The 25,509-nt window shown below is 35.7% G+C and overlaps 1 protein-coding gene across 1 annotated transcript; it reads right to left on the bottom strand.

Annotated features, from left to right (window-relative positions):
• Positions 1–1,461: 1,461 nt before the first annotated feature.
• Positions 1,462–24,908, bottom strand: LOC121426686 (beta-1,3-galactosyl-O-glycosyl-glycoprotein beta-1,6-N-acetylglucosaminyltransferase 3-like). Its single transcript, XM_041623059.1, has 2 exons — positions 24,837–24,908; positions 1,462–3,456 (listed from the first exon to the last, which is right to left on the bottom strand). Exon 2 carries the CDS (start codon positions 3,386–3,388, stop codon positions 1,961–1,963), a length of 1,428 nt encoding a protein of 475 aa, XP_041478993.1. The 5' UTR covers positions 3,389–3,456; positions 24,837–24,908; the 3' UTR covers positions 1,462–1,960.
• Positions 24,909–25,509: the final 601 nt, after the last annotated feature.

A 25,509-nucleotide genomic window follows, 5' to 3' on the forward strand; every position in this document is an offset into this window, starting at 1 on the left:
TGATAAAGCGCAATATTAACTGTAATGTAATTATGACCGATGTATGGAGGAGGAAAGAGCAATAATAGTAATGATAAGCCTATAGAAATTCCTGAAATTATTTATAGAAATTGTATTTGTCCAGCCAACACAGATCCTTGGAAATATATACATATAAATATATATATTCTATTAAGTTAGTGAAAAAAATGAAAATATGAAATGTAAAGTATTATTTGTGATTTGAAATGTTGAATTAAAATGTTATGTAACTTTTTGTTCATGAAATCAGAATAAAAACCTTATTCAAAACCAAAACAAAAATCCCAACACAGTGGACAGTATGTAGCCCAACATTTCAAGTGTGTATGGTGAATGAGAAAATACACAACATGAGTAATCCCCAGGAGAGACAACATTTCTGATTCGTTATCTCAGAACCTATCAGTTAATGAGATTTGATAATCTGTTTTATTTCGTCTATACCTGTAGAAATTGTGTAAATTATTGGACCAGAATAAGAATAAAAAGAATAAGAATTTATTCATTTATTTTTATTTATTAAAATATCTTTATTCAGGATAACAAGTTCAGAATGACTGTTTTTCAGCATGGTCCTGTTAACATAAAATAACAAAAATTTATACATAATTTATATAAATTATTGCAAAACCATCCCATTAATGAAATTGAATACTTAAGATATTTTATACAATTTTTTTTAAAGATATATTATCCTAAAAATGGAAAGGCTTGCAATCAACCTCTGACCATATCGATATTAAAATGATTAAAAGTGTAAAATTGTTTTTTTGTCAAAGTCGGAGTGAGGAATTCTCTGAATAGTTACCCCCAAATGATAATGAACTTTTATGAATTCATTACACTTGACTACTAAGCAGATGTGGCATTACAGGCATGTATTTCCATGAGGGTTCTAAATCTTCTAAAGTAGCCTGAATGTCTGAGATCACAACGGATGGCAGTAAGGACCTTTTAATAACCATGGACTTTCCTTGATACACAGTCGAAGGATAAACAGTGTAGGCAAAACCACATAATGCATGTCCACTATCCTGCCACGAACTGTTGAAATGTCAGGCAACACATCTCACCAATTCTCCAAAAGTTACATTGGTTGCCAATCCGGAAGCGTATAGAATTTAAAATACTTCTCACTTGGAAAGTGTTTAATGATTTGGCACCAAAATATCTACAAGACCTTGTCACGCCTTATACACCAGCTAGAAGCCTGAGATCATCACACTAGCAACTTCTTAAGACTCCCAAGACACGTGTAGCATATGGTGCACGAGCTTTCTCTGCCTCAGCACCTTCTCTATGGAATAATTTGCCATTAAATTTAAGAATTATACAATCACTGGAGACCTTTAAATCCAAACTGAAATCTTATCTTTTCTAACAGTATTAGTTATTGGCACTTTGACACTCATCCAAACTTTCTCATTCTTTCTTTTCTTGTGCGCCTCGGAATAGAATATTTCTAGATAGATGGCGCTATATAAATGCTTATTATTATTATTATTATTATCATTAACGTTCTTTGGGTTAGAACATGCCCAAAGTTCCTTGCGTTCCTTCACTCCAGTGACTTTGCTTACGGTGAACACTGAGCAGGCTATGTTGTAATCTACTAGTTCATTTACAATAAAAAAAAAATCCCCATAACCTCATTACTTATTAGAACACCCTACGTATATGGCTTGCACGAGGAATACTTGTCTAGACCAATCTCTATCCTGTAACGATAGGGCTGGCACCAACGCATCGAAATTATATATTGTCGAATGAACGCAAAATAGGCCCTGTATTATACATTCATAAGTGCAGGCCTAAAGATAGATATGTATTATTGCCAACAAAAACCCAGCTTGGAATGTGACGAAGTGACAAAGACAAATAAAAGAACAAAAAATTATCCTTATGATATTAATAAACTGTACATTCAGTTCAAAATGATTTAGTACCATGCACGTATGGGCGGGAATTCCTGGTAGTATTGATGCGTGAGCTCAGTATGGAGTGTTCTGTTCGTGAGCAATTCTTGCAAACACTGTAGCGTAACCGGATCATAAGAGTAATGGATTTTGTTGAGGAATAAATGGGGAAGGCGGGCCACATAAGATATGTAACCAGTGCCTATAACACAGATCCCCCTGACAAACTTTCCGATGCAAGTTTTGAATGTTGATTCTCCTCCCCATTTCACAAAGCAGGTGTTGATATCCTTGTGCGTGGCGTTGGGGTATGATCCTGGTGCTTTGTAGTACCGACGAAGACTTGCCCAAAAATGTTCGTCAGGTGAGTACGTCATATTAATCCAACTAAGAAACTTAACAGATTCCTCATCTGTCAAGACATAATCCACAAATTCCCGACTAAGTGTGTTATACGCATTCCCAGAATGTAGCGTGATGTTTCCCGGTGGCGGGTATCGCTTCAGTCTCTCTGCAGTATTTGAGAAGTCGTTATATCTAGGGGAGAGCTTGTGAAACCGGGATAGCTTATGGGGAGCGTCATATGATTCAGCGTCTACACGTCCATGGTAAGACTTGATAATTTGTACCATCTCTAAGTTGGTCTTTAGTGGAAATGCCTCCCCACACTGGTTGATAACATATTTCCACTGTACAGGATGCTTGATCAGGTCGCGCATGCAGTTAATATCAGCAATAAGACGAGAGAAGCCAGCATACTGAACTCTTTCCAATTTGGAACACACGAAAACGTTGTCAAAACAATTAGCAATACTTTTCATAGCTCTTTGAAATTCTGGTGGCGATTTCCCATCAGGATGTAATGCATAGACATTGTGAGGTTGGTAAATGGCACGCAAGAGTAGTTCAACCTGGGCGGCATTTTTGTGAGCAAGGATGATAAAAGCAAGCGGAAACTCCTTCTCCTCCTCACTTAGTACTTTTTTGGGGTATTCACGGAATGTTCTATAGTATTCGCAGTCTTGGCTAAAATTTGCGACCACACTATCTGCTGCAATTTCGATTTCACCTTTGTTTGATTTCTGCTTCTCATTCTGTATGATTTCGTTCACATGTGCGATTTCTTGTTTATCGTCCGACAAAATTGCCTCACAATTAACCGCCCAGTGTTGGTTATAGAATTCTTGATGATACTCAATTTTTTGAACATGTGGGTAAGTAGAGGGTGTAATACTTAAATTATTCAAGGAAGTGTTGTGCAATAACCGAGTGGCTGATTCTTGGCTTGGGGTTTCAGGCTGTGACTTCTGAAGTGTGTACCGAGGAAGTTTGTTGGTCTTATCAACCATGAAGTAAGAGAAAAATGACACAGATATGATGGTTACCCAAGCCATCATTATCATCATCCTTCGTGAAGATGTTCTGTCATAACACATGTTAAGGGGATTCATCTTTCCCCTGCTGTTGATTGCCGGATCTTATCCGTCTTCAAGGGCACTGTAGCCTGAAGAGGTTTCACCTAAAGGGAAGAAGGACAAAGAAGAGGAGGAAGAGAAGAAGAAGGAGTATAGTAGAGGTGGAGGGAAGCAGAAGAGCAAATAAGGGAGAAAATGGTTAGACATTATCAAACACAAAACTCTAAATCTACTCCCATTAAACAAAACTGTTTAAATCTTAAACAGTGATGTGTTTCGTGATGCATCTTCTATGCCCTTCGTTTCTACATTCATCTCACCCAAGATGCCCAATCAGCTTATCATATTAGTTGTGGATAAAACTCAATAGATTACGCTATTAAATGCCGCTTGAAGTGAATTGAGGAGTGTAGGAAAAGCAACTGACCGAGTATAAAAATCTAAAACCAACCTCATTAAGGGTACTCAGCCAGAGAGCGCTCTCTATCAACCATGCAGTAAACACGTATGACTTAATCTTAAACTCTGCCAAAATCCATAGCTTCAGTATTTTCTTATAGACTTTACACGTATGGAAAATACGTGATTCTCAAATCTAATTTTGCAAGTGAAACACCTTTACGATCCCGGCATTTGATTGAAAAAAGGAGACATTAAAAAAGCTTAAAATCTTAGCTACAACATCCTCAAAGCTCAGCAAAAAACTTACGAGAAAAAGATGAGATATGGCTCACGAAAAAGAGGAATATAGAATCAAGGTTTGAGAAAGAGTACTTTCCCTTACAGATTACACGCAAAATTAGCAAAAAAATGATGTGCCTCTATTTTGTCGTTTTTCCAGACGATCAGTATCTCGAAATGAAAATACAGGCAATAATCCATAAAAAGTATGTCCTTAGCTACAACATATCGAAAATTGGGCGAAAATTGACCAATTTACAGAGTAACAGTACAATTTGCATAATAATGATGACCATGTAACACACAAAATTAATTTTTTTAGTTCCGATGCTATTTTAATGACGTCTTTTTTTATTTTTGTTTTTATTGATAAATCATCAACATACAAATCATTACATCAAATTTCACTATAAAAGTTACATTTAAAAAATCAAAGATAAGTCGAAATATATACAAAAGATCAGGAAAATAAAGAAAAAGAAAGAAAAAAAGCAACAAGGAGAAAGCGGAGTATATGTATATCATTTCATTAAAACAATATCATACTTTTACATGAGCAAGAACCCCTAGAATGGAAACTAATCAGCAACAAATTTTGGCAAAGTTATTAAAAACAAATAATAGAAAGACCATGATGCAAAGCACCAAAACAAAAACCTACTCAGGCTAGAAAGGACAGAAGTGAGGGAGGATCGTTTTGGGTTGCTCTCCGAGTCAGGAGATATGATATTCCTGATGTAGTCATTATATGCATGTCTGTCGTTAAATACAAACCGACACAGTTTGTTTAATAACCGCCTGTAGAATATGATTTTTTGTAGTATAACGCATGGTTTAAAGGGTCAAGTATTAGATTGGGACAAGTTATAAGGACAGTTATACTGGTTCCAGTATGTCCAAAAATCCATAATGGCTTCCAAAAGTGGAGTCTATATAGGCCGTTCTTATCGAAAAAACTGACATAGTTTGTTTAATATCAGCCTGGGGTATATGATTTGGGTGTTTAACCCAATTTGTTTGTACTCCTGAGACGCCCTCGAAATGCACCTCGAGCGGGCTTGTCAGGATAACGTACTAATACAGGGCAGGAGAGGCGGTCTTGCACAATTTCCTGAGAACTTTTCTTTCCTTTCTTTCTTTTACTTTTCTAACTGATTTAGATTGAACAAAGAAGTTATTATGTTTTGATAAAAAAAAAAGGAAAGCAAATTTACAAGGCAACAATAGTCAAAACTGACTAGTTTGCCTATTCAAAATAACAACAACAACATGGTTTAAAGGGTTAAGTGATAAATTAGGACAAGTTACAAGGACAGTCAGAGGTCCAGCATGTCCAAAAAGGCTTCCAAAATTGGAGTCTAAAATGGCTATTGTTTTAACTAATAACTGACATATTTTGTTTGATATCCGCTGCGGTATACATCATTATGTTGTCTAACCCTTGGTTTAATTGGTCAAGTAATACATTACGACAAGGGCAATCAATGGCCAGAATCCAAGATAGCTTCCAATTAAGCAGTCTAAAAATGGATGCTGATGCTTAAAAATTGACATAATCCATTTAGAATCCATCTGGGAGATATGATGTTGGTGTCTACACTACGATTTCAAGGGTTAAATAATACTTTTGGATTAGTTGCATTTGTATGAAACTGTCCACTTTGCCTACTATTTAAAGATGGCTTTCAAAATGAGTCTAAAAAGACTTCCATCACCAAAACATAGTCGCAATTAGGTGAACAAAATGTACATTATTGTGGTTTGAAGGGTAAAATAATAAATCGGGACAAGTAAAAAGGTTGGTCACATTTTGTCGTAAAAAGTCCAAAGCGACTTCTAAAATTGCGTAAAAATTACTGCTGTTCCCTAATCATGAAACCATAGGATAGTCCTAAGCACAGAAATGACGTGTCCCTTTTTTATCGATAACGAATTTATTCATTCCAAAATTTCAACAAAGGTACAAAGTAAAGTTTTGAAATACTTATCGGTGAATTATGGAAATTTTTAGGTGAAAGTGTAGCTTATTTATTATTTTTTCGTGTTTACTTATTGACGCACCACCCTCTAATTGTCACTAATTCTTGTAAAACATATTTTCATGAGTCTTAGAAACAGAAAAACCAAATTAGTGGAACTAGATGGGATATGAAGTATTGTCACTTTTGTAGCAATGGTGGCCAACTTTAATGTAATTTTTGAAGCGTTCTTCATTTTTTTTTTTTACAAAATGGACAACAGTGTACCCCTGTATTTCTTCTTCATCTATATCATTTGACCCTTGAAATCATGAGAAAGACAATAAAATGTTTCTGGGTAGATAGAATATGAACTTTGCAGACAGAGTTTTAAAATATAGCGACCATTTTTTAAAGTGATTGGTTAACATTAGTTTGACTTTTTAAAAATCTGAGCTAGAAGGTCACACTTGTCACCAGTGTCTGTGATATGTTACAAAAATGAAGCCCAGAAAAAATTGCGTTCGAAAATAATTATTTAGTGCCTTAAAAATTGAAATATAAAGTAACCAGAAACACCATCTTAATTTCATCCCATACACTTATGTGTACTAATTAGGCGTCTATAAGACACATATTTACAAAATCGGGGTTTGCCTTGTAGTTTTAGCTTTTCATTCTCAATAATGGTTGTTTTCAGGGTTTATTAATTCTAATACATGCACTTGTACACATGTTTCATCTTGGTTTGAGAATATTTTAAATCAGCTGCTCACAAAGTTAAACAATACCTTTAAGCCATAAACCTTGAAAATTTACCAATGTAATTTTTCCCTTTGGAACCATGATTTTTTTATTTTATTCTCGGTAGACCCCAAATTTATTTCTACCAGGTGGATATTATATGAATTTGGACCATTTCACAGCTACAACGTCCATTAAAGACGCCATTTTTGAAGGTCATCTTGGATTCTCTGACACACTCACTTACTACCTTGTAAAAACATGTCCTGATTCATGATTTGCATGCCTTGAAAGCTTTTTGATGATTTTGAGGATTTACTTTACATTTGGAGTTGATGGTACAATGACTGCCGTTGTGGACGCTATGTTTGATTTCCAGGTATCCTTGACAACCTTTTGTAACTTATAACCTGTGTCAATAGACTTTGTTTAATCCTAACGTGCCTAAGCTTCATGAAATAGACATATATATCCTAAAACTTTTTTTGATACGCACTGTATATATATATATATATATATATATATATATATATATATATATATATATATATATATGTATATATATATATATATATATATATGTATATATATATATATATATATATATATATATATATATATATATATACATATATATATATGTATATATATATATATATATATATATATATATCCATAAGGGACCTGGCTAGAACATTCTTTCTGTTCTTTTAATACAAACATTTTTTCTTGAATTACATAAAGTTTCAAGTGCAATATTTTGTATATTGATTTCTGCACAATTCAAACAGTGTCTTTTAGTCCTCTCACTTCAGCTGACAGGGGAAATGACAATTGTGTACAAGTGGTGAATAACATAATGATCAAGAGAACGTGTGTGGGTGTGAGTGAGAGTGTATGAGGGTGTATGGTGATGTGCGTGTTTGTGAGTGATCATGCTGGAGTTGGACAATCACCCCGTGATACATAAAGTTTACGTATCACACGTTTAACGTGTCAACTGTCAAATAAGTTATTAGGTTTACTGGATGACCCGTCTTTATCGAGGGCTGAATAAGACTTAATACAATTACTAATCAAGGCTCTAATTATCTAATTTCCTTCTGCTTTAGCTTAGGCCATTCTCTGGTTTGTATCTTAAGGCTTGGCATAAACTTTGTCATGAATTCAATTCATCACTCATCGTTTAACAAGTCCATCCTTGATAATAGTTGATTTAAATAAAAGGAAAACAAATCAAACAAGCATAACACTGAAAATGTCAATAACATCGGATGTAAAATAAGAACGATATGGCATTTTAAACTTTAGCTTAATTTCACACAACGGTTATACATACATCCTGGTCGGTATGCAAATGAGGGAAATGATGACCTCATCGACTCACTATTTCTTTTGTATTCTATTACATGAATCATTTTATTCCTCCCTGAACATGTGGTATTTTCATTGTTTTAACATGTTATGGTTCAGTAAAGTTGTTCCTTAATGCCAAATTTGTAAAAATTGAAATATTGTTTAATTCAAACAATAAAAGACAGCTAAATCGTAAATGATGGTCATCATCGACTCCCTCATTTGCACGTCACTAAGTTGTGCATATCACTTTTTTGAAAAACAAGCGAAACTTTAAAAAATGTCATAACTCACTTATTTTACATCCAATTTTCATGACATTTGCAGTGTTATGCCTACTTTTCTTTTTGTTTTATTCAAATCAACATTTTTTGGGGGTGACCTTGACCCTTAATTAACAAATCTGTAATTTAAATTTTGCAATTTTACGTGATGCAGTTCTTACTTTTTCTTTTAAACGTAATTTCAAGGAAATGCATTTTCTTGGTTATCTAAGCTTAGATCGGAACGAGTAACTCACACATCGTTTTCTCTTTTTCTGCTTAAGTACCAGCTAAGCAACATCCCCGTTGTTTTTTCTTTCTTTTAACAAAATATGCATATTGTGAGAACAAAAGTCATATTACACTTCAAAACTCATCCATCCCACATGAATCTATTTTCAAAGTGTGTGAGAAGATGACTTTGTAATATTTCCTCGTAGGTTTTCACTGTAAATATTCATTTACTGTATGATAAAGGATACGGTATGGTATTTCTCAACGCCAACACACACACTTCCACACAAATTATGGAATAAACATTAGAGTGGCACAGAGGAAGTAACCTATTACATCCGGCATGAAGACTCGGTTTACACTTCGTAATTCCGAAGGTTCGTAATTCCGAAACACGTAAATTGCCTATACCTCGATGTTCGTTAATCCGAAAATGTAAAAGGGTTCGTTAATCCGAACATTTGTGGCTTTATTCCGAAGGTTCGATAATCCGAAAACGAAATAAGGTTCGATGTTCCGAAGGTTCGTTAATCCGAAAACGAAATAATGTTCGTTGTTCATTTCGTTTTCGGACTAACGAACCTTCGGAATTACGAACCTCATTTCGATTTCGGATTAATGAACCTTCGGAATTACGAATCTCATTTCGTTTTCGTACTAAAAAAAAAAAACCTTCGGAAATAAGAACCTTTGGAAATACGAACCTTCGGAATAACGAAGCTTCGAGATTACGAATGTATGCGTGAAGACTCAAATTCAACTATTTGTTATTAACTCAATTATTGTTTTATTAATGATAGAATTATCCTTATTTTTCCTATTACCTTTATATTTTGTAATGACAACAGAGTAAATTTCCACTGAGGACAATAAATTAATGAATCTGAATCTTCCCGATTCCCCTTAAAAAACATCATTTTCAGAAGTATTTTCAGAAATCAATCAGATAAAAAAGAACCTGTGTGTATGTGGTATAACTGCAGAATACTCTACAGACAAGAATACTTGACAAATCCTTTCTATACAGCGCGTCCCCCCAAAAATCTCATCACTCTATTTTTTCCATATAAAAGAAAAAAAAGTAATATTAGAAACAGAGCCAGCTTGATTTTTCTCGTCCTCCACTAAATTTTACCAATACATTTTTTTTTTTGGGGGGGGATTATGAATAAGAAAATCTGAAATAAAAAGATTTATGCCGTCCAAAAATATTGGACTTTGGACCTCCTTTTCATAAAAATTAAGTGAAGATCAGTGATAGTTCTATCAGCTCCTTATTTTTTAAAAATGAATTTCCAGTGATTATGCTGTTGTCACTAAATTTAAATTTGTAGGGTAAAAACTTATCGGGGAATTCTAGCGCCTTGAATTTGTTATCATGTTCAAGTTCACCCCAACAAAAAGTACATTCGAATAAAATGAGAAAAATCAAACAAACAATACGCTGAAAATTACATAAAATCTGATATAAATTTTTAAAAAGTCATAATATTATAAAATTGAGGTCACCTTCTCCCCATAATGCTCTGGCGCTTTTTGTTATACACGATATAAATTGTGTATATAGACGGACGTTGCGGATGAATTCAAAATACAGTCTGAGGATTATAATAGTAATGATACTTATAATACGCCTTAAGACAATACGTGTTGATTTTATGAGTATGATATTGACCTTTTTGTTTGTTTCGTTTAAACTTTTAAACTTCATACTCGATTTTTTTAAAGATGTGAGGTGAAATGCAAAGAGTAAAAGGGATTTCATATTGTATTTTGTGACTGAATGCAGTAATATGAATAATTATTTTAGATTTTAAAGGATAAAGACAACATCATATCATATAATAAATATGAGGGATAAACCCTTGTTTTAAAACAAGGCCAATTTGTAAAAAAAATCCGCTTACCTATTCTGTCGAATTTGTGTTCGACAGTTGTTTAGAAAACGTGATAGTCTCATTTGCAGCAAGATGTTGAAGGACAACAAACACTAATTTATGTCACATGCAGTGTTGAATTAATTAAACAATGACAAATCTCGACATAACTTTAGTTGCTGTCATTTTACTTTAGTTTGAGAACGCTTCTGATTATTGATTGAAGAGCCTGTGTATGAGAATTATCCTTTACGTCATCTCAATCTCTTCTCTTATCACCACATTTCTTGTCACGATAATGAATAACCTAATCATATTGCAACTGTTTCCGGTATTATAAAATTTACAAGTTTGTGGTACATATTGATTAGTGGATAGATCGGAATGAGAAGTAGGGGGTAGAAATACATGGGTAGAAATACATGTAAAGAAGAAAAGGGAGGAGGGAAAGCAGAAGGAGAAGAAGATCAAGAAGGAGAATGATAATGGTGATGATAATAAAAAGAAGAAGAGGAGGAGAAGGAGGAAGAAGAAAGCTGAAAGGAAGAGGAATAAGACGGAGGGGATGAGAAAGGGAAAGGAAGAAGGAGGGCGAAAACTGACAAAAAAAAAGATTAGGAGGGACAAGAAAATATACAGAGAGAGGAAGAAAGGCAGAAGAAAAAATAGAATAGGAAAAGAAGAGAGGAAGAGAAAGGGAGAAGATTATGAAAAAAATGAGGAATAAAACCGTAAAAAAAAAGATCAGAGGTGGTGAAGAACAAAAAAAAAGAAATAAAGAGGACGGAATTCGTTCAGAAGAAAAAAATAAGAAGAAAATATAGAGATATAAGATGGAGGGTGGGGATAAAGTTATAGCAAGAAAAATAAAAGGAGGAAGAAACCCCGTTGGGTGAAGAATGAAAAAAACAGAAAAAAGGGGAAAAGAAGAACGAATAAAAGACTGAGGAAGAAAACCAAAAAGATGAGAATTAAGACGGAGAAAGAGAAAGAAGAAGGATGGGAGGAAGAAACTTGGGGATAAAGAGAACGGGGAGGATAAAAACAGAATATGAGAGGAACGAATAAAACAAAAAAGAGGGAGAAAACTAAACAGAAGAGTAATAAGACAGAGGGGTGAGAAAAGGAGAAGAAGAAGGAAAGGAGGAAGAAAGTCGGCAAAACGCATGAAAAGAGAAGATCGAAGTAGGAAAAGAACGAAAAACAGAACTATAAAGAGGAGCGAAAGAAAGATCAGAAAGGGGATGAGGAAGAAAAGGGGGAATAGAAACCAAATAAAAAGACAGATAAAACGAACAAAAGGGGGAGAGGGGGGAAAAAAGGAAATAAAACACAAGAAATAAAGAAAGAATGAAGGAAGGAAGGTTGACAAAGAAGGGGGAAAGTACAAACAATCATGTGAAATATGAGTCTTCTTATTACCCCTTTCCAAATCAAAACAGATTCTTAATGACAATAAATTTGGGGAAATGTTTATTGTATTTCAAATGACTATTTATGAAATAATGTCGCAAGACATGTATACTTTTGATATTCGAAAATGTAAAAATGAATTATTTTAAGAAACTGTGGTCGGTTCGGACCTCTTTTCATTGGCGGAAATCCATAAATAATATCCTTCACTCTAAGTGTTTATCTTTCTGTTTCTGTGTTTTTCTTTATAGATAAAGATCTATTGTTCATTCAAATAATATAAGGACAAATAAGGGGAAAAAGGTTTAGATTTTAAATTGTTTGAAGCAACTGAGATTCTGTTGAAGTCCACAATCCTGCTTCATTATCTTGAATAATGAATAATAAATAATCAATTGTTTACGGCGCAAGATTTGAGGTAGATTTGTTTAAAAGCGCTTCCCCTGGGTGATGATGCATATAAGGATAAAAGAAGAATCATTTAGGAAATTATAGAACAAAAAAATGTTCATGTGTCACGGAGAACGAGAGAGAATGAGAGACAGAAATAAAAAGGGGAATAGACAAGTGCGCTTTTGCCAAAATTCCATGACTATCTACTTACGCGAATAACGACATGACTTTATTTTTTGTTAGATTACTTTTTAAAAAATCCCAAAACGTTTGTCGCAACTCTGTCCTCAGACACCGTCTTGTCAACCTGATGACGTGTTATTATTATTCTTGTTTGACCTAGCCCCCCCCCCCCGACGGAAATGTTCTGACCTATAAACTCTAATATTGCTTGTTTGTCTCTTCTCTCCTATTTTCTGTTTTTAATTGCGAGTAACGTGGTAGAAAAGATAAAAATAAAGACCCCCTCAAAAAAAAATCTCATTTGGGGACGCGAACCATGGATAGCATCCAAATAAAAATATTTGGAAAAAAAAATTATGTTATACAGGGACAGCAATGTTTTTTTTTTCGATACCGACCCCAATAGATTTTATTGATTTTCCTAATTTTTTTCGCGAATTTCTTCTTTTTTTACCGGCTAATAACGTGGTATAGAAAAGATTCATATGGAAAACGTATTGTTTCCGTTACTGCAAACATTGGGGCGCTTACCCTGGTTAGCATCAAAACCAAAATATCTGATTTTTAAAATAAAAAACAGAGGCCACTGAGCGTTTTGATAATGGAGGGGTTGAGCTGAATTTCGGAGGGAGTGGACTGGCCAAAAAATCACAAATTTATATAGACTTCGGATTTTTTTGTACATGTTTGCTAAAAGGGGGAGGAGTGAAACTTCCTACGTCCAACTCTGCAGCCTCTGTACGATTAGATAGAATGATAGAGACAAAAATGAATTCTAACTATTAGGAATGTTTTTTATTTAATTCATTTATTACCTTGTTCTCGGTTGTGAATCAAGGAGACAAATTAAAAATAGAACAAAACGAAAAAACAAATAAAAGAAAAACTTTTGATTGCGGAGGCTATAATTTATTCAAGAAAAAATACTTTCTCTTACTTTCAGTATTTGCTAACATGGCTCTTTTTATGGAAAAGTAAGATAAAGAAAGAAATGTAGAAGAAGAGAGTTGAGAGTTGAGAGGTATGATTTCAGACTTACAATTTTAGTCACTTTTACTCGTTTAACTCTGAAATAATTTCAATATATTACAAATTGAATACCGGTGCGCAAACTCAGGAACAAAATCATTTTATTATCATAGAAAATAAATGAGATATGTAATTTATGAAAAAAAAAAGAATTTTAGTGAAATATTGAGGCCTCTGTCTTGCCATTACCCTAAGCCCCAAGTTCACAAAACTAGTTTAGTCGTGCATTTTTATACGATGATCCTCATCATCATTTTGTCTTTTGCGAAAGATATCTACCTACGTTATCATTATAGAAAATGGAAGATGATATAAAATATATTGTGAGTGACAGTTACAATAGTGCTTTTATAAGGTTTTTCGGGATATTAATTTGAGAAACGGGGGGGGGGGGGGGGAAGGGGCCTATATTGTTGACATGATGACCACGATGCGATTGGACGAGAGGCCCACAAATGCAACCATCTCCGATCAATACAAGTTCATGTTCAGAAGTTGGCAAGATCGAGTCATACTCTCGGAGCCGTTTTCGATGAAGAGAGAGAGAGGGGGAGACGTAAGATGTAATGTAAAATGACAGATACTGAGAAGACCCCCCCCCCCCGCTTTCTCTCGTTCTCTCATCTTATTGCTCTTATTTTTGTCTTCTATTTCAAAGGAAATAAACAGAAAATAAAGCAATTTAGAACACCGTTTATCCCCTTCTCTTTTGAAAATGAAAGCGTCCACCAGTTGTTGATCTCGGCACTCCCCAAACAAAAGAAAGTCATGGCGGACGCTCAAACAAATTCCCTTTCAGAAGAGCAGGGGACAAATAGCCAACGCCCTGAATAAAAGGAAGATTACTGTGTTTCGTCAGGATGACCCACTGAATTCTTTTCGTATTTAGCAATCCTAAAAGCTCTTGGGAATACTGCTTTTCATATTACGACAGTAAAAATTAAAAAAGTAAATATTTACTCACATATTGACAAAACATGCAGTCGTGGGAGGGAGTGATCCGGCCAAAACAAAATCACAAGTTTATGGACTACGCATTTCATCTTCAGGATCAAAATCATTTTTTATTATAAACAATAATTCAAGGAAAAAAAGGGGGCGATTTAGTGAAACATTGAGGCCACCGTCTGAAATCCCAGAAGCCCAAAATCACAAATTAGTTTCGGACTTTCGTTAGGCAGCACACTTGCAAGGGAATATTTACCCTTTTTTTATTCATTCTGGAAAATAAAGGTATTTGGGATGCTGTGATTTCACTCAAAACGGATTATCGTCGTAATTATACACTTTGCGAATGATCTCTATACAAGGGGCTAAAGAGACCATTCTTGAGTAGCGTGACAACAGGCAAGGAAAAAAGCACTAGAGCAGACAACAAAGCGGTATCGATCGAACCCGACCGGTCCGCGCGTGCTGATTGCCCTTACGCATTTTTGTACACAGACTCCGGAAAAGCGAAGATTTGATAAAATAACACGACTATTTCCTAATAAATTTCTTAACTATTCTGTTGATTTGAGAAGCGAAACCCTCATTTCTAATCTTTCATCTTTACATTTACTAAAAATCCTGAAAATACTTAATTTTGGCATAATTCCAAGGGCGCCGGAAGCGGGGGGGGGGGCACTTGCCCCCCCCAAAGAAAATTTGGGGGGGGGGGTAAAACGAGATTTTGCCCCCCCCAAATGTGCCCCCCTAAAAGTAGAAAAATGATATTATTTAAGGACAAAAGTAAACGATGAAGGCACTTTTCTGCCTAAGAATTGTCGTTTATTTTGTCAAAAATGAAAAAATTTCTCCCCTGACGGGGCAATTACACATCTTAATAAGCTTTGCGTCTTTTGACGAACATGTCCCTCTGTGAAACATACCTTTGATAAGCCCCTTTTTCATCTTATTACAGTGTGATAACGTTTAACCTTTTAAGCCCCCCATTCCACAGAGAACAAGACCGCTGGAAGACCTTTGAAAGACCATGAATTTTGGTTGATCTTTCAGAGGTCTCTCAATGAACCTACAATGGTCTTTGAGGTCTTACACGAGTCCTGACCAATCTTTCATTGGTCTTCTTGGTCTTCATGGGCTCCAAAACTTTTTGAAACGGTTGAAAACAGTCTTACAACGGTCTTACAGGAATATTGTCTTTCAGTGGTCTTTCAGCAGTCTTTCAGCGATCTTTCGATGAACTTTTAAAGGTCTTCATAGTCTTTCATTGATCTTTCGGCAGTCTCTCAAGATTTTTGCGGAGATCACTGTAAGACTCATGAGAGATTATTGAAAGATCATTGAAAGACCATTGAAAGTCCATGGAAAGAATTAAGAAAGATCACTTACTGCATAAAATATCTCTGAAAGACCATTGAAAGATCTCGAGAGGACTAGTCTAAGTACGACAAGAAATATCCATCAGTCTTTCAGAGTTCTTTGAGGGGTCTTTCTGAGCCATTCCACAGAGATGACAAATTTCATTGATCTTGAAAACCGCTGTAAGACCTCACCAATTTTAAGTCTGTCAGTGGTTTTTCAATGGTCTCCGTTCTGTGGAATGGGGGCCTATTAATGAATACATTTCAGAGACCAATTTGCATGCTGGCTGTGTCGGCTAACAAACGCGCGGTCGCCCAGAAACGCTCAGACCGGGGGACCGTTTCATCAACATTTTTGTCTGACAAGTTGTCAGATCTGACATCTTTTCGTGATTCTGATTGGCTGAGAGGCACTGTTACTATAGTAACTGTCGGATAAAATGGGACTTGTCAGATAAAACGTCCGACAAGTCCTTTCATGAAACGCTCCCCAGACCCGATATCACCAACGCGCGTGAACGCTAGTTACTCGAGCAACATATGGAATCTGGAAATAGCTGTAAAACCGAAAAGTTTAAAGAGTTATAGAGGATTGAGTAGTTACTTATTGGATAAATGAGAAGATGCTAGCTTGAGTCGGCGAATGGATTGCAGAGCAGGAGTACTCATCTTTCAACTAATCAAGCCTCTTCTTCAACCTTTTCTGGTTTACTGTCTTTATCAGGACTATGCTCGTTTGAACAAAAAATTACTCGACTATCAACAGTCTACTTCCTCCTATCAATTTCACTTCTTCCTTTATCCATTTTTTTTTCGAAAACTCCACATGGTGTACCGTCAACCACATCCGCTGTTGGAATGTAATTGTTTTCTTCTAAATAAAGTTACATAATGTACATTATGAACTGCCGTAGTTTGTTAGTTCATGATTATTTACATATGAATATTTCCTGGAATTTGATATTCATCATTTCCTAGTTATGGTCACATTTCCCCCAGAAAATATGTAAAGAAAAAAGAAGATTTTGAAGGGGTCATCCAAAAGTGCTTCCCAGCCATACAAAACATGCCAAAGGAAACACATAAATCGAGTAATGTTTTAAATTTTCAGAAAAGTTTTAAATTGTTAGACAATAATTAAGCAGGTCATATTTCTTTTTCCTCCAGTTACAAAATATGAAACGTTAATTTGCCTATGCATGGATAATCAGGGACTCTCTCCAATGCTGAGGTCAGAAATGATTTAAATAGAATGGGGATTTAAGCGCTTATCGACGTCTGCCACGTCAAAACAGTATGACATTTTGAATTTAAAAAGACATTCATTAGAATGTATTTTGTTTCTGTTGTTACGCTTCTTCTGCTTAATACACTCCTTGAAACTTATGATAATGGTGCTCTCTCGTGTCGTCCGTGTATGTAAATGTACATATATAAATATTTCTGAAAGGATATTGCATGACAAATGTAATTTCTGGTATTTTGAGTCAATATAAGCGTATTACGTAATTTAATTGATCAGACACGAAAACCACATTCCGAATTAAGCGATCGTTTTGCGCGTAGATTCTCATAAACTCTGAGTATAGTCTTTCGTAGTGAATTCTATGTTTAATTCTCAAGAAATTTATTTTTGAATTCTCTTAGAAACGTAACTTTTAAACTCCATTTTAACACAAAATCCTTACCGGGGGGGGGGGGTCCCACGCCCTCTCCCCCTCGATCGCTTCGGTATCTCACGCTGTCAAAAATATTGTGCCCCCTTCGGGATTTTGCCCCCCCAAAAAAACTGAAAGTGTTCCGGCGCGCCTGTAATTGGCAATTGTTTAGGAAAACACCACCATAGATCCAAATAACAGGAATGTACCAAAACGGCTCCGTCGCGGGGAGATGTATCCGGTTTCGCGGGTCCGCACGCAAAGGTTTAAAGAATAATACTAAACGCATATTAAAAATTTCTGCTCGCGCTTCTCCCATAAGTCTTATGATTTTATATGAATATATATCAGTGGCGGATCCAGAGGGGTGCGCCCCGGGCGCGCGCCCCCCCCCCCCCCTATTTTCGCCGGATTTTTTTTTTTTGATGGTTATATTTACTGGATTGGTACAATGTAGTCAATTTCAAGGGCTAGATCTAGTCAAAACTATATTTTAACTTACGCTCATGGCCTTTGTGTTCGCACAAATGCACCTCTGTCATACTGTATTGCAATATGTAAATTCCGGAATTCCAGGGCGCGCAAGTCGATTGGTTGGAAAGTTGCACCACTTGTAATCGGGAGTTGCAGTGCAGTGACCAGTGTGAAGATGTTGGATTGGATATAATTTTTTCCCGAAATTTTGAGTTTTTTGTAACATGCGTTTGTCCGTCTTTATGGCAAATACATGTAAATTGTAAGTAACAGATCGCGAGAGAAAGTGTCAACGATGCGAATGATAATGTCTATCCCCGAGATTATTCTTCACTCAAAGATGAAGCCCTATAACGGGCGCCACGTGCGCAAGCATTATCATTCTGCCTTGGTCATGTACGTTTTCACTGAAATGTATAGGTCAGACATATTTGTATTTAATGTAAACTAACTTTTACACTTTCTGGTAGATTCAGAGGCATATTATCCAGGGCGCCCCAACAAGTTTCGCCGAAGCAATCATTCCAACGAATTAAAAATGAGTCAGTATGTGTCTTTTATTCATGAAGTTACAGTGATTTAAGTGTGCATTTTTCTTCTAAAGGTGCTCTCAAAATACGACTTTTGGACATGATTTTTTGAAAAAGTCCTTGCCGTGGGAGGGGGTATCCCCCCTCCCACACCCTCCCCCCGCTCGGTCGCTTCGCTCCCTCGCCGCTGGCGCCCCCCCCCCTATTTCAAAATCCTGGATCCGCCCCTGTACATATATATATATATATAGTAAATAGTGGTAGTAAAATACGAGCTGTGATTGGCTGGATTTGTACCACGTGACCTCCCTTCAAAAAGTTATATTGTACATATGTACAATATAACTTTCGATTTTTGGATGGCAAAATCCATGATGGGGGGCTTAGATTGAGGGATCAATTTACTATAATAAATAGTGAACGTTCTATCATACAACATTACTGGACTATATGAACTCCAAATATAAAATTATCCCTCGTGCAAGCCTATTTCACCTCGGCCTTCGGCCTCGGAGAAATAAACCTGCACTCGGGATAATTTTATATTTGTCGTACGTATAATCCAGTATATTGTACAATAGATTGTACACTATTTATATAATATAAATACTTTGTATACTTTCTCACATACGTGTACTGTATCGAAGCAATAGCTTTGATCCAGCTGAGGCATGACGGCTTGTCATTGTTCAAAACCCACCTTCACCAGACAAAGGTAATTGGTATAGTGTCGAAAATCTGTCTTTCTGACGGTCAATCGGATCTCGGTCGGCCTAGCCACTAGCCCGTCTCTGTGATCTAGTGGTTAAGGCACCGGCGTTCAAAGCTGGGGGCCCGGGTTCGATTCTCGGCAGAGACATTTTTTCGGCATAACCAATTTTTCCAAAGGGTAGATAGCTCTGGGGAACCTTGATTTAAGCTACGTCTATACCATTGTTCTCTTCATCCATTTCTTTACAATATTTAAATAAAAGAGTTGCCAAAGCTGGGAGAAAGTATACAAATGTGTGAAGTTATACATGTACTTCAGCTTTGGCTACTCTATACAGTGCGTTAAAAAAAAAACGGAACAGATTTGAAAAGTCTCTAAAATTTTTGTTTCAAATTGTGATCTCTATATTTTGGTGTCAATACGTGCTCTGGAGCCTTATCCTTCAAATGCTATTAAAATAATTTAGTTTCGTTCAAGCTGGAGCGAACACGGAATGTTTTTGTCTGGGGTAAAAAAAGAGGCTTGCGCCAAAATAGCATAAAATGATAAATATGATGGTCGGAATTCTTGCTAATCAGCAGACTTCCTCTTAACCCTTTCATTTTCTTTGCCATAATTTTTGAATTATGCGGTCAAACTTCATTTCCAAATCTACTTATTCGCTTGAATAGTTCTGTTGTTGTTCCTTTTTAATATGTTCTATTTTAGCTTTGAATATTCCTTCTTTAGGCAAGAACATTTTTTTAAACCAAAGTATGGGAGAGCGTGTTTTTTTTTCCAAAACCTTTCATTGTGTGCTACAAAGGTTATGGTGCCTTTGCACAGTGGCGTACTGAGGGGTGGGGGCTCGAGGTGCTCCCCCCAAATAAAAAAAAATGACCAAGGAAAAAAAGTGGAAAGGAAAATAACAGAAACAATAGAAAGTGAAATATGATATCATTTTTCTGAATTTTATGTCAAAATTTTAATAAAAAAGTGGAAAATTTTGCTTGCTCGCTTCATAACTTTTTAATACATTTTACCCGATCTGCCATATATTGCTCTTTGAAAATTGACTCAATATACCATTGCCATTGAAAGACATGAATCCTTCCTGCTTGTCCTGTCAAGCACATAATTAAACTTGGTGAAGGATTCAATAACCCCTTGAAAATAGGATTCATGTCTTTTTTTAGGTACCATAACATAATATGTTTCACATAATAATCATTAAAGGTGCCATAACATAATTTGTTTCACATAATAAAAGGATTTGAATAATTAGAAATTCTCCTAATTGATAATGCATATCTTCTTACTAAGGTTGACAAAAAGTCTCTTCTTTCCTTTAATACTTATGAAGGAAAATTCAAAGGTAAAAGAAGTTTAAATGAAAAACAATATAATTCAGGTAAATAAATAAATTTGTAAATTCAATTTAACAGTATAATTCGAAAATTATGGCAAAGATAATGAAAAGATTAAAAGGAAGTCTGCTGATCAAATTTATCATTTCTACCATTTTGGCGCAAGCCTCTTTTTGAACCCCCGACAAAAAAGGTCCCGTGTTCGCTCAAGCATGAACAAAATTTATTCCTTTAAATGGAATTTCAAAGGTAAGATCTTAGAGCATCTATTAACACTAAAATATAGATATAATGATTTGAAACAATTTTTTTATAGACTTTTCAAAACTGTCCCGTTTTTTTTATACGCACTGTAGTGACTATTAGGACTACCCCTTCAAAGAAAAAAGCAAAAATTTAATAACTTTGAGCGGCCGATCGGGGAAAATGTGGCTGAAAAAAAATCTGGCCCCCCTATTGGCAAAGGCTGGATCCGCCCAAATAGTACTCGAGATCAACTCATATTCATGATCCTTTTCCGATAAAAATATCCCTAAAACACATACAATTCTGTTTTGAAACTCGTCGCCGTTTTTCTCGCATCTTCCTCTTCGTCTTTTTTATCCTCCTATTTTTTTTTACTGATTGCAACACCATGCAGGCGGTCGCCATTCGGCCCATGTCCCCTGTATAGCGCCCCAAAGTTGGCCAAGGTGAAAAACACGAGAATAAGGTTGACCCCTCAGTGCAGGGTAACCAGACGTCCCAGATTTTAAGGGACAGTCCAGTATTTCAGCAGTTCCTTCACTAAAATTTAGACTCTTGCTTCAATCCTGTACTATTGATGAACATGTGAATGAGTTCATTAATATTGTCCCTTTACAAAGAAAAAGTTGTATCACAATATTCTACGTAAAATTAAAGAATGAACATTGACTAGATTTTAATTCGTAATAAGGACTAATTGGATGGTCTGTCGTTATTTAGTGCCGTGTGGTATACACGTAATATGAAATTAATTAATGATGTCATTGATGATCTTGATCAGTAGAATTCATTGGAAACAAATTCCATAACAAAAGTGATCATTACAATGGGGATAATAATCAGAAGAATATTGATAATGATGATAGCGATAATGCTCACGAAAAACAAAAATACAAATAGCTTACGAAATAAAGCATTCCACGTATACATCGTAAAAATTTCCATAAAATATCAGACAATTATACTAAAAAAAATATTTCGCTGAAAATTGCACAATGCAAATGTGTCGTAAATTTTATAGCAGTGGAAATTATACGACAGGAACTTTCTACAGGATATTGCAGAATGCTTCAATTTCCCTGAAGGTACTTGGAATTCAATAATGACATTTTATGAAATAAAATGACGAAAACATCTTATGGGAAATGTCCAACTTCAAATTAAAGAATGCAAGAGGTTTTTTGTCAACTTTACAGCGGGTTTACTTGAAAATTCAATTTACTTGACTATTTATAAAGCGAAATTAAATGACACTGAGAAAGTTCAAGGAAAAATCGCAAAGCAAGTGGGCTTCAATTTCTCAGCAATTACGTCCAATTCACAAATGATAAATTTCGAATATTTTTGAAAATTTATCGCCAAAAAAAATTAACAGGTATTATCACATTGATGCTGGAGTCAAAAGTGAAATTATCTGTCATGTCTGTAGAAAATTGTCTCGGCTACAACATACCGAAATTTCCAAAGAAAAATGACCAGGAAGAACAGAGATACGGTCAAATTTGCATAAATGCAATGACGTCGTAAGGTGAAAATTTGTAATTTTGAGATCTGACGTCATTATGACCCCCCCCTCAGGGTATACTTCAGGTCTAAATGAGACATTAAATCACATTTCGGACTCATATGAATCCGAGGTAGAGATAAAGAAAAAAATGGGGGTCCCCGTTAATTCTGAATTTTAAAAATCCATCCATATTTTATTGTTCGAAATAGACATGAAGTGAAATACTCCGAAAATTTGTTTTGCCCAATTGATCGTGGGCCCGGCAGCTACTGTGCAGCGCCAGATCGACGAGGCCCTTTCCCTTTAATCGTTGAACGCCCAACAGGGTAGCAGCAACTCCAATCTTTTAACGTCTTTTGGTCTGACGCGGCCGGGGTTGAACCCCCGACCTCCCGGTTGTGAGGCAGATGCTCTACCAACTGAGCCAACACACCGATTTTCGATAGGCATGGTTTTACCCGTATAAAGACAATAGAAAGAGCTCACGCACGCATGTGTTGCAGTGTTTATCAGGCACTTATTTATTTATTTATTATAGGACAAGTCCACCCCCAACAAAAAGTTGATTTGAATGAATAGAGAAAATCCAACAAACGTAACACTGAAAATTTCATCAAAATCGGATGTAAGGTAAGAAAGTTATGGCATTTTGAAATTTCGCTTAAACACAAAACTGTTATATGCACATCCTGGTCGGTTTGCAAATGAGGAAATGACATCATCCACTTACTATTTTTTTTGTATTTTATTATACGAAATTTTCCCCAAAAGAAAATTTTGATCCTCTCTGAACATGTGGAATTGCCATTGTTTTCACATTTTATGGTTCAATTAAGTTGTACCTTCTGTCAAATTTGTAGAAATTGAAATATTGTATGTATAATTCAAACAACAAAATACAAAAGAAATAGTGAATGGGGGACATCATCGACACTCTCATTTTCATGTCACTGACTTTTTCACAAGTCAAGACATAACTATTATGTGAAATTTAAGTGAAAATTTTAAGTGTCATAACTTTCTGATTTTACATCCGATTTTGATGAAATTTCATCGTTATGCTAGTTAGATTTTTCTATATTGACTCAAATCATTATTGTGTTAGACTTGACCTTTAATTATCGCACAAAGCTGATCAAGGTATCAAATTGCTCAGAATTCCATAATTGATGCATATACACCCGCGATTATCTGTTGCAAGATCGCGTTATGCACGAAAACGTGCGTAAAATGGTGAGATGATTAAAATGGCCAAAACGTGTACACTCAAAATTACTCATTCATGTCATTGGTTGATTTGCAATTTTTTTTTTAATTTTGAAGTGCGCGTGATCAATTAAATAATTTTACAAAATAGCGCCTAGATAACTGACTTTGAAAAGCTTATTCTGGCGTGTCTATGACGGACATGAAATTTGATTTAATGACATGGCAGATTTCGAGAAAGCGGGGGAGCCAAATATATTGCTGTACAAAAAAAAACGCGTTTAAATTTTGGTTTTGGACGCGGGCCGCACATGCACTCGTTAAGGGTATCAAAGACACCGATTTAAGAAAGGGTGTTTTTTTCTCCAAAAGCCATTTTTATAAGACTAGCAAAGCGTGTTAAGGGTATGCTTTTTTCCCCGAGGCTTTTTCCTCCTCGTTTGAAAATTGTTCGGGCCCGAGACAAAACTTGTTTAGGGGTCATATTCTGGCGACAGTGAACTTATTTAGGGGCCAAAATAAGATAATGAACATGATGAAGCGCGGGATTCTGCACACATACTCAAAAAACTTATTTAAGGGGTATTTAAAATAATTTGGTCGCGCATGTGTACAGCAATACATAATAACCGCCCCCTCCAGGTGTTGGGTGAAATTTTGCCAATAAAATAAATACTTTAGAAAATTATGACAAAAACAATGGGTGTTCTGTCGCAGTGGCGTACCTAGGATTTTCCACGGGGGGGGGGGGGGGGCAAAACCGTCCGCCAAAAAATTTGACAAGCAAAACAACAATTTATCAATCACAAATAAAGGATTTCGTAGCAGGAAAAAAAATTGACAAGCAAAAAAAAAAGAAAAAAGGTCTTCACGCTCGTCGGGGGGCAATAGAGGTATTCAAGCTCGTCAGGGGGGGGGGGGGCAAAAAAGGTCTTTCAAGCTCGTCAGGGGGGGGGATACGTCCTTTGCATGGGCGGAGGCTCGTCAGAGGGGGCAGACTGCCCCCTCTGCCCCCCCCCCGTAGGTACGCTAGTGTTCTGTCGTAGATTAGCTATATGGTGAAAGAAAGTGATGAAGGAATCGTAAAGTATCTAAACCTAGATTCACCTTGGAAAATGATCCAAGATATGTAATGTAGCTCGTTCACGGTATGTTACACCGAGCAGACAAACGTTCTACATGACGAAAGGCATCCAAGTTCAAAATATATATTTCTACCAAAAAAAAAATCCTTCAACGATATAATATACATCATGTGCATACGCAGGCCTACATAAATAAATTGTTGATCAAAGTATAAAAATCTCGCAGTAATTTGCAATATTGTAATAAAAGTAAACATTACAATAATAAAACAAAGAAGCTTACCATTAAGCAAATAGTAACTGGATCACCCGGTATATACTGTGGTATAGCATGTATAATGAGACTCGTCTGTGCATTGATAAGGAGGAAATATGTTCGAAGTGCTCACTTCCGGGCAGTGATTTTTTCCCCCCAAACAGGTTTACCTATGACAGTAAAATCCTGCCTCCTGGTTGGTTCAAAGGTACAGCCATCATGAATATGCATGAATGCACTATCTTTTTTGTTTTAAATCATATTTATTTCTTCCTCATATCACATGTAAGAAATAAATATAACATGACCTCATTAAAACATAATTGTTTCAAGTTTTACGCATAAACCTTTTAACATGGTAAGAAAAGGAATATGTATGAATTTCAAATTAAACTTAGAATCAATCTGCTCACATATCTTTAACAACTTATAATCACGAAGGGATTACTACAGAACAGAATCCGGGTACAACAACAACGGCAAAAATCTGAATCACGGAAATACACTTATAATCTGTATATAAAACTCAAGTTATACAAGATTTTTTTTCCTCCCTCGTTTACCATACTTTTCAATCAAACTGATTAATGAGGAAGTTATATTAACAATAAAAACATACATACAAATTAGAACCAGACCCTTAGCTACAATTACCCCCACCCCCATAAACGACGAATAAAGAATAATAATATAATGGTAA

The sequence above is a fragment of the Lytechinus variegatus genome, chromosome 13, assembly GCF_018143015.1.
Source record: "Lytechinus variegatus isolate NC3 chromosome 13, Lvar_3.0, whole genome shotgun sequence".
NCBI lineage: Eukaryota > Metazoa > Echinodermata > Echinoidea > Temnopleuroida > Toxopneustidae > Lytechinus > Lytechinus variegatus.

Bases quoted from the DNA above. Each gene is read 5' to 3' on its own strand.
- LOC121426686 (XM_041623059.1), bottom strand. From the start codon at position 3,388: ATGAATCCCCTTAACATGTGTTATGACAGAACATCTTCACGAAGGATG.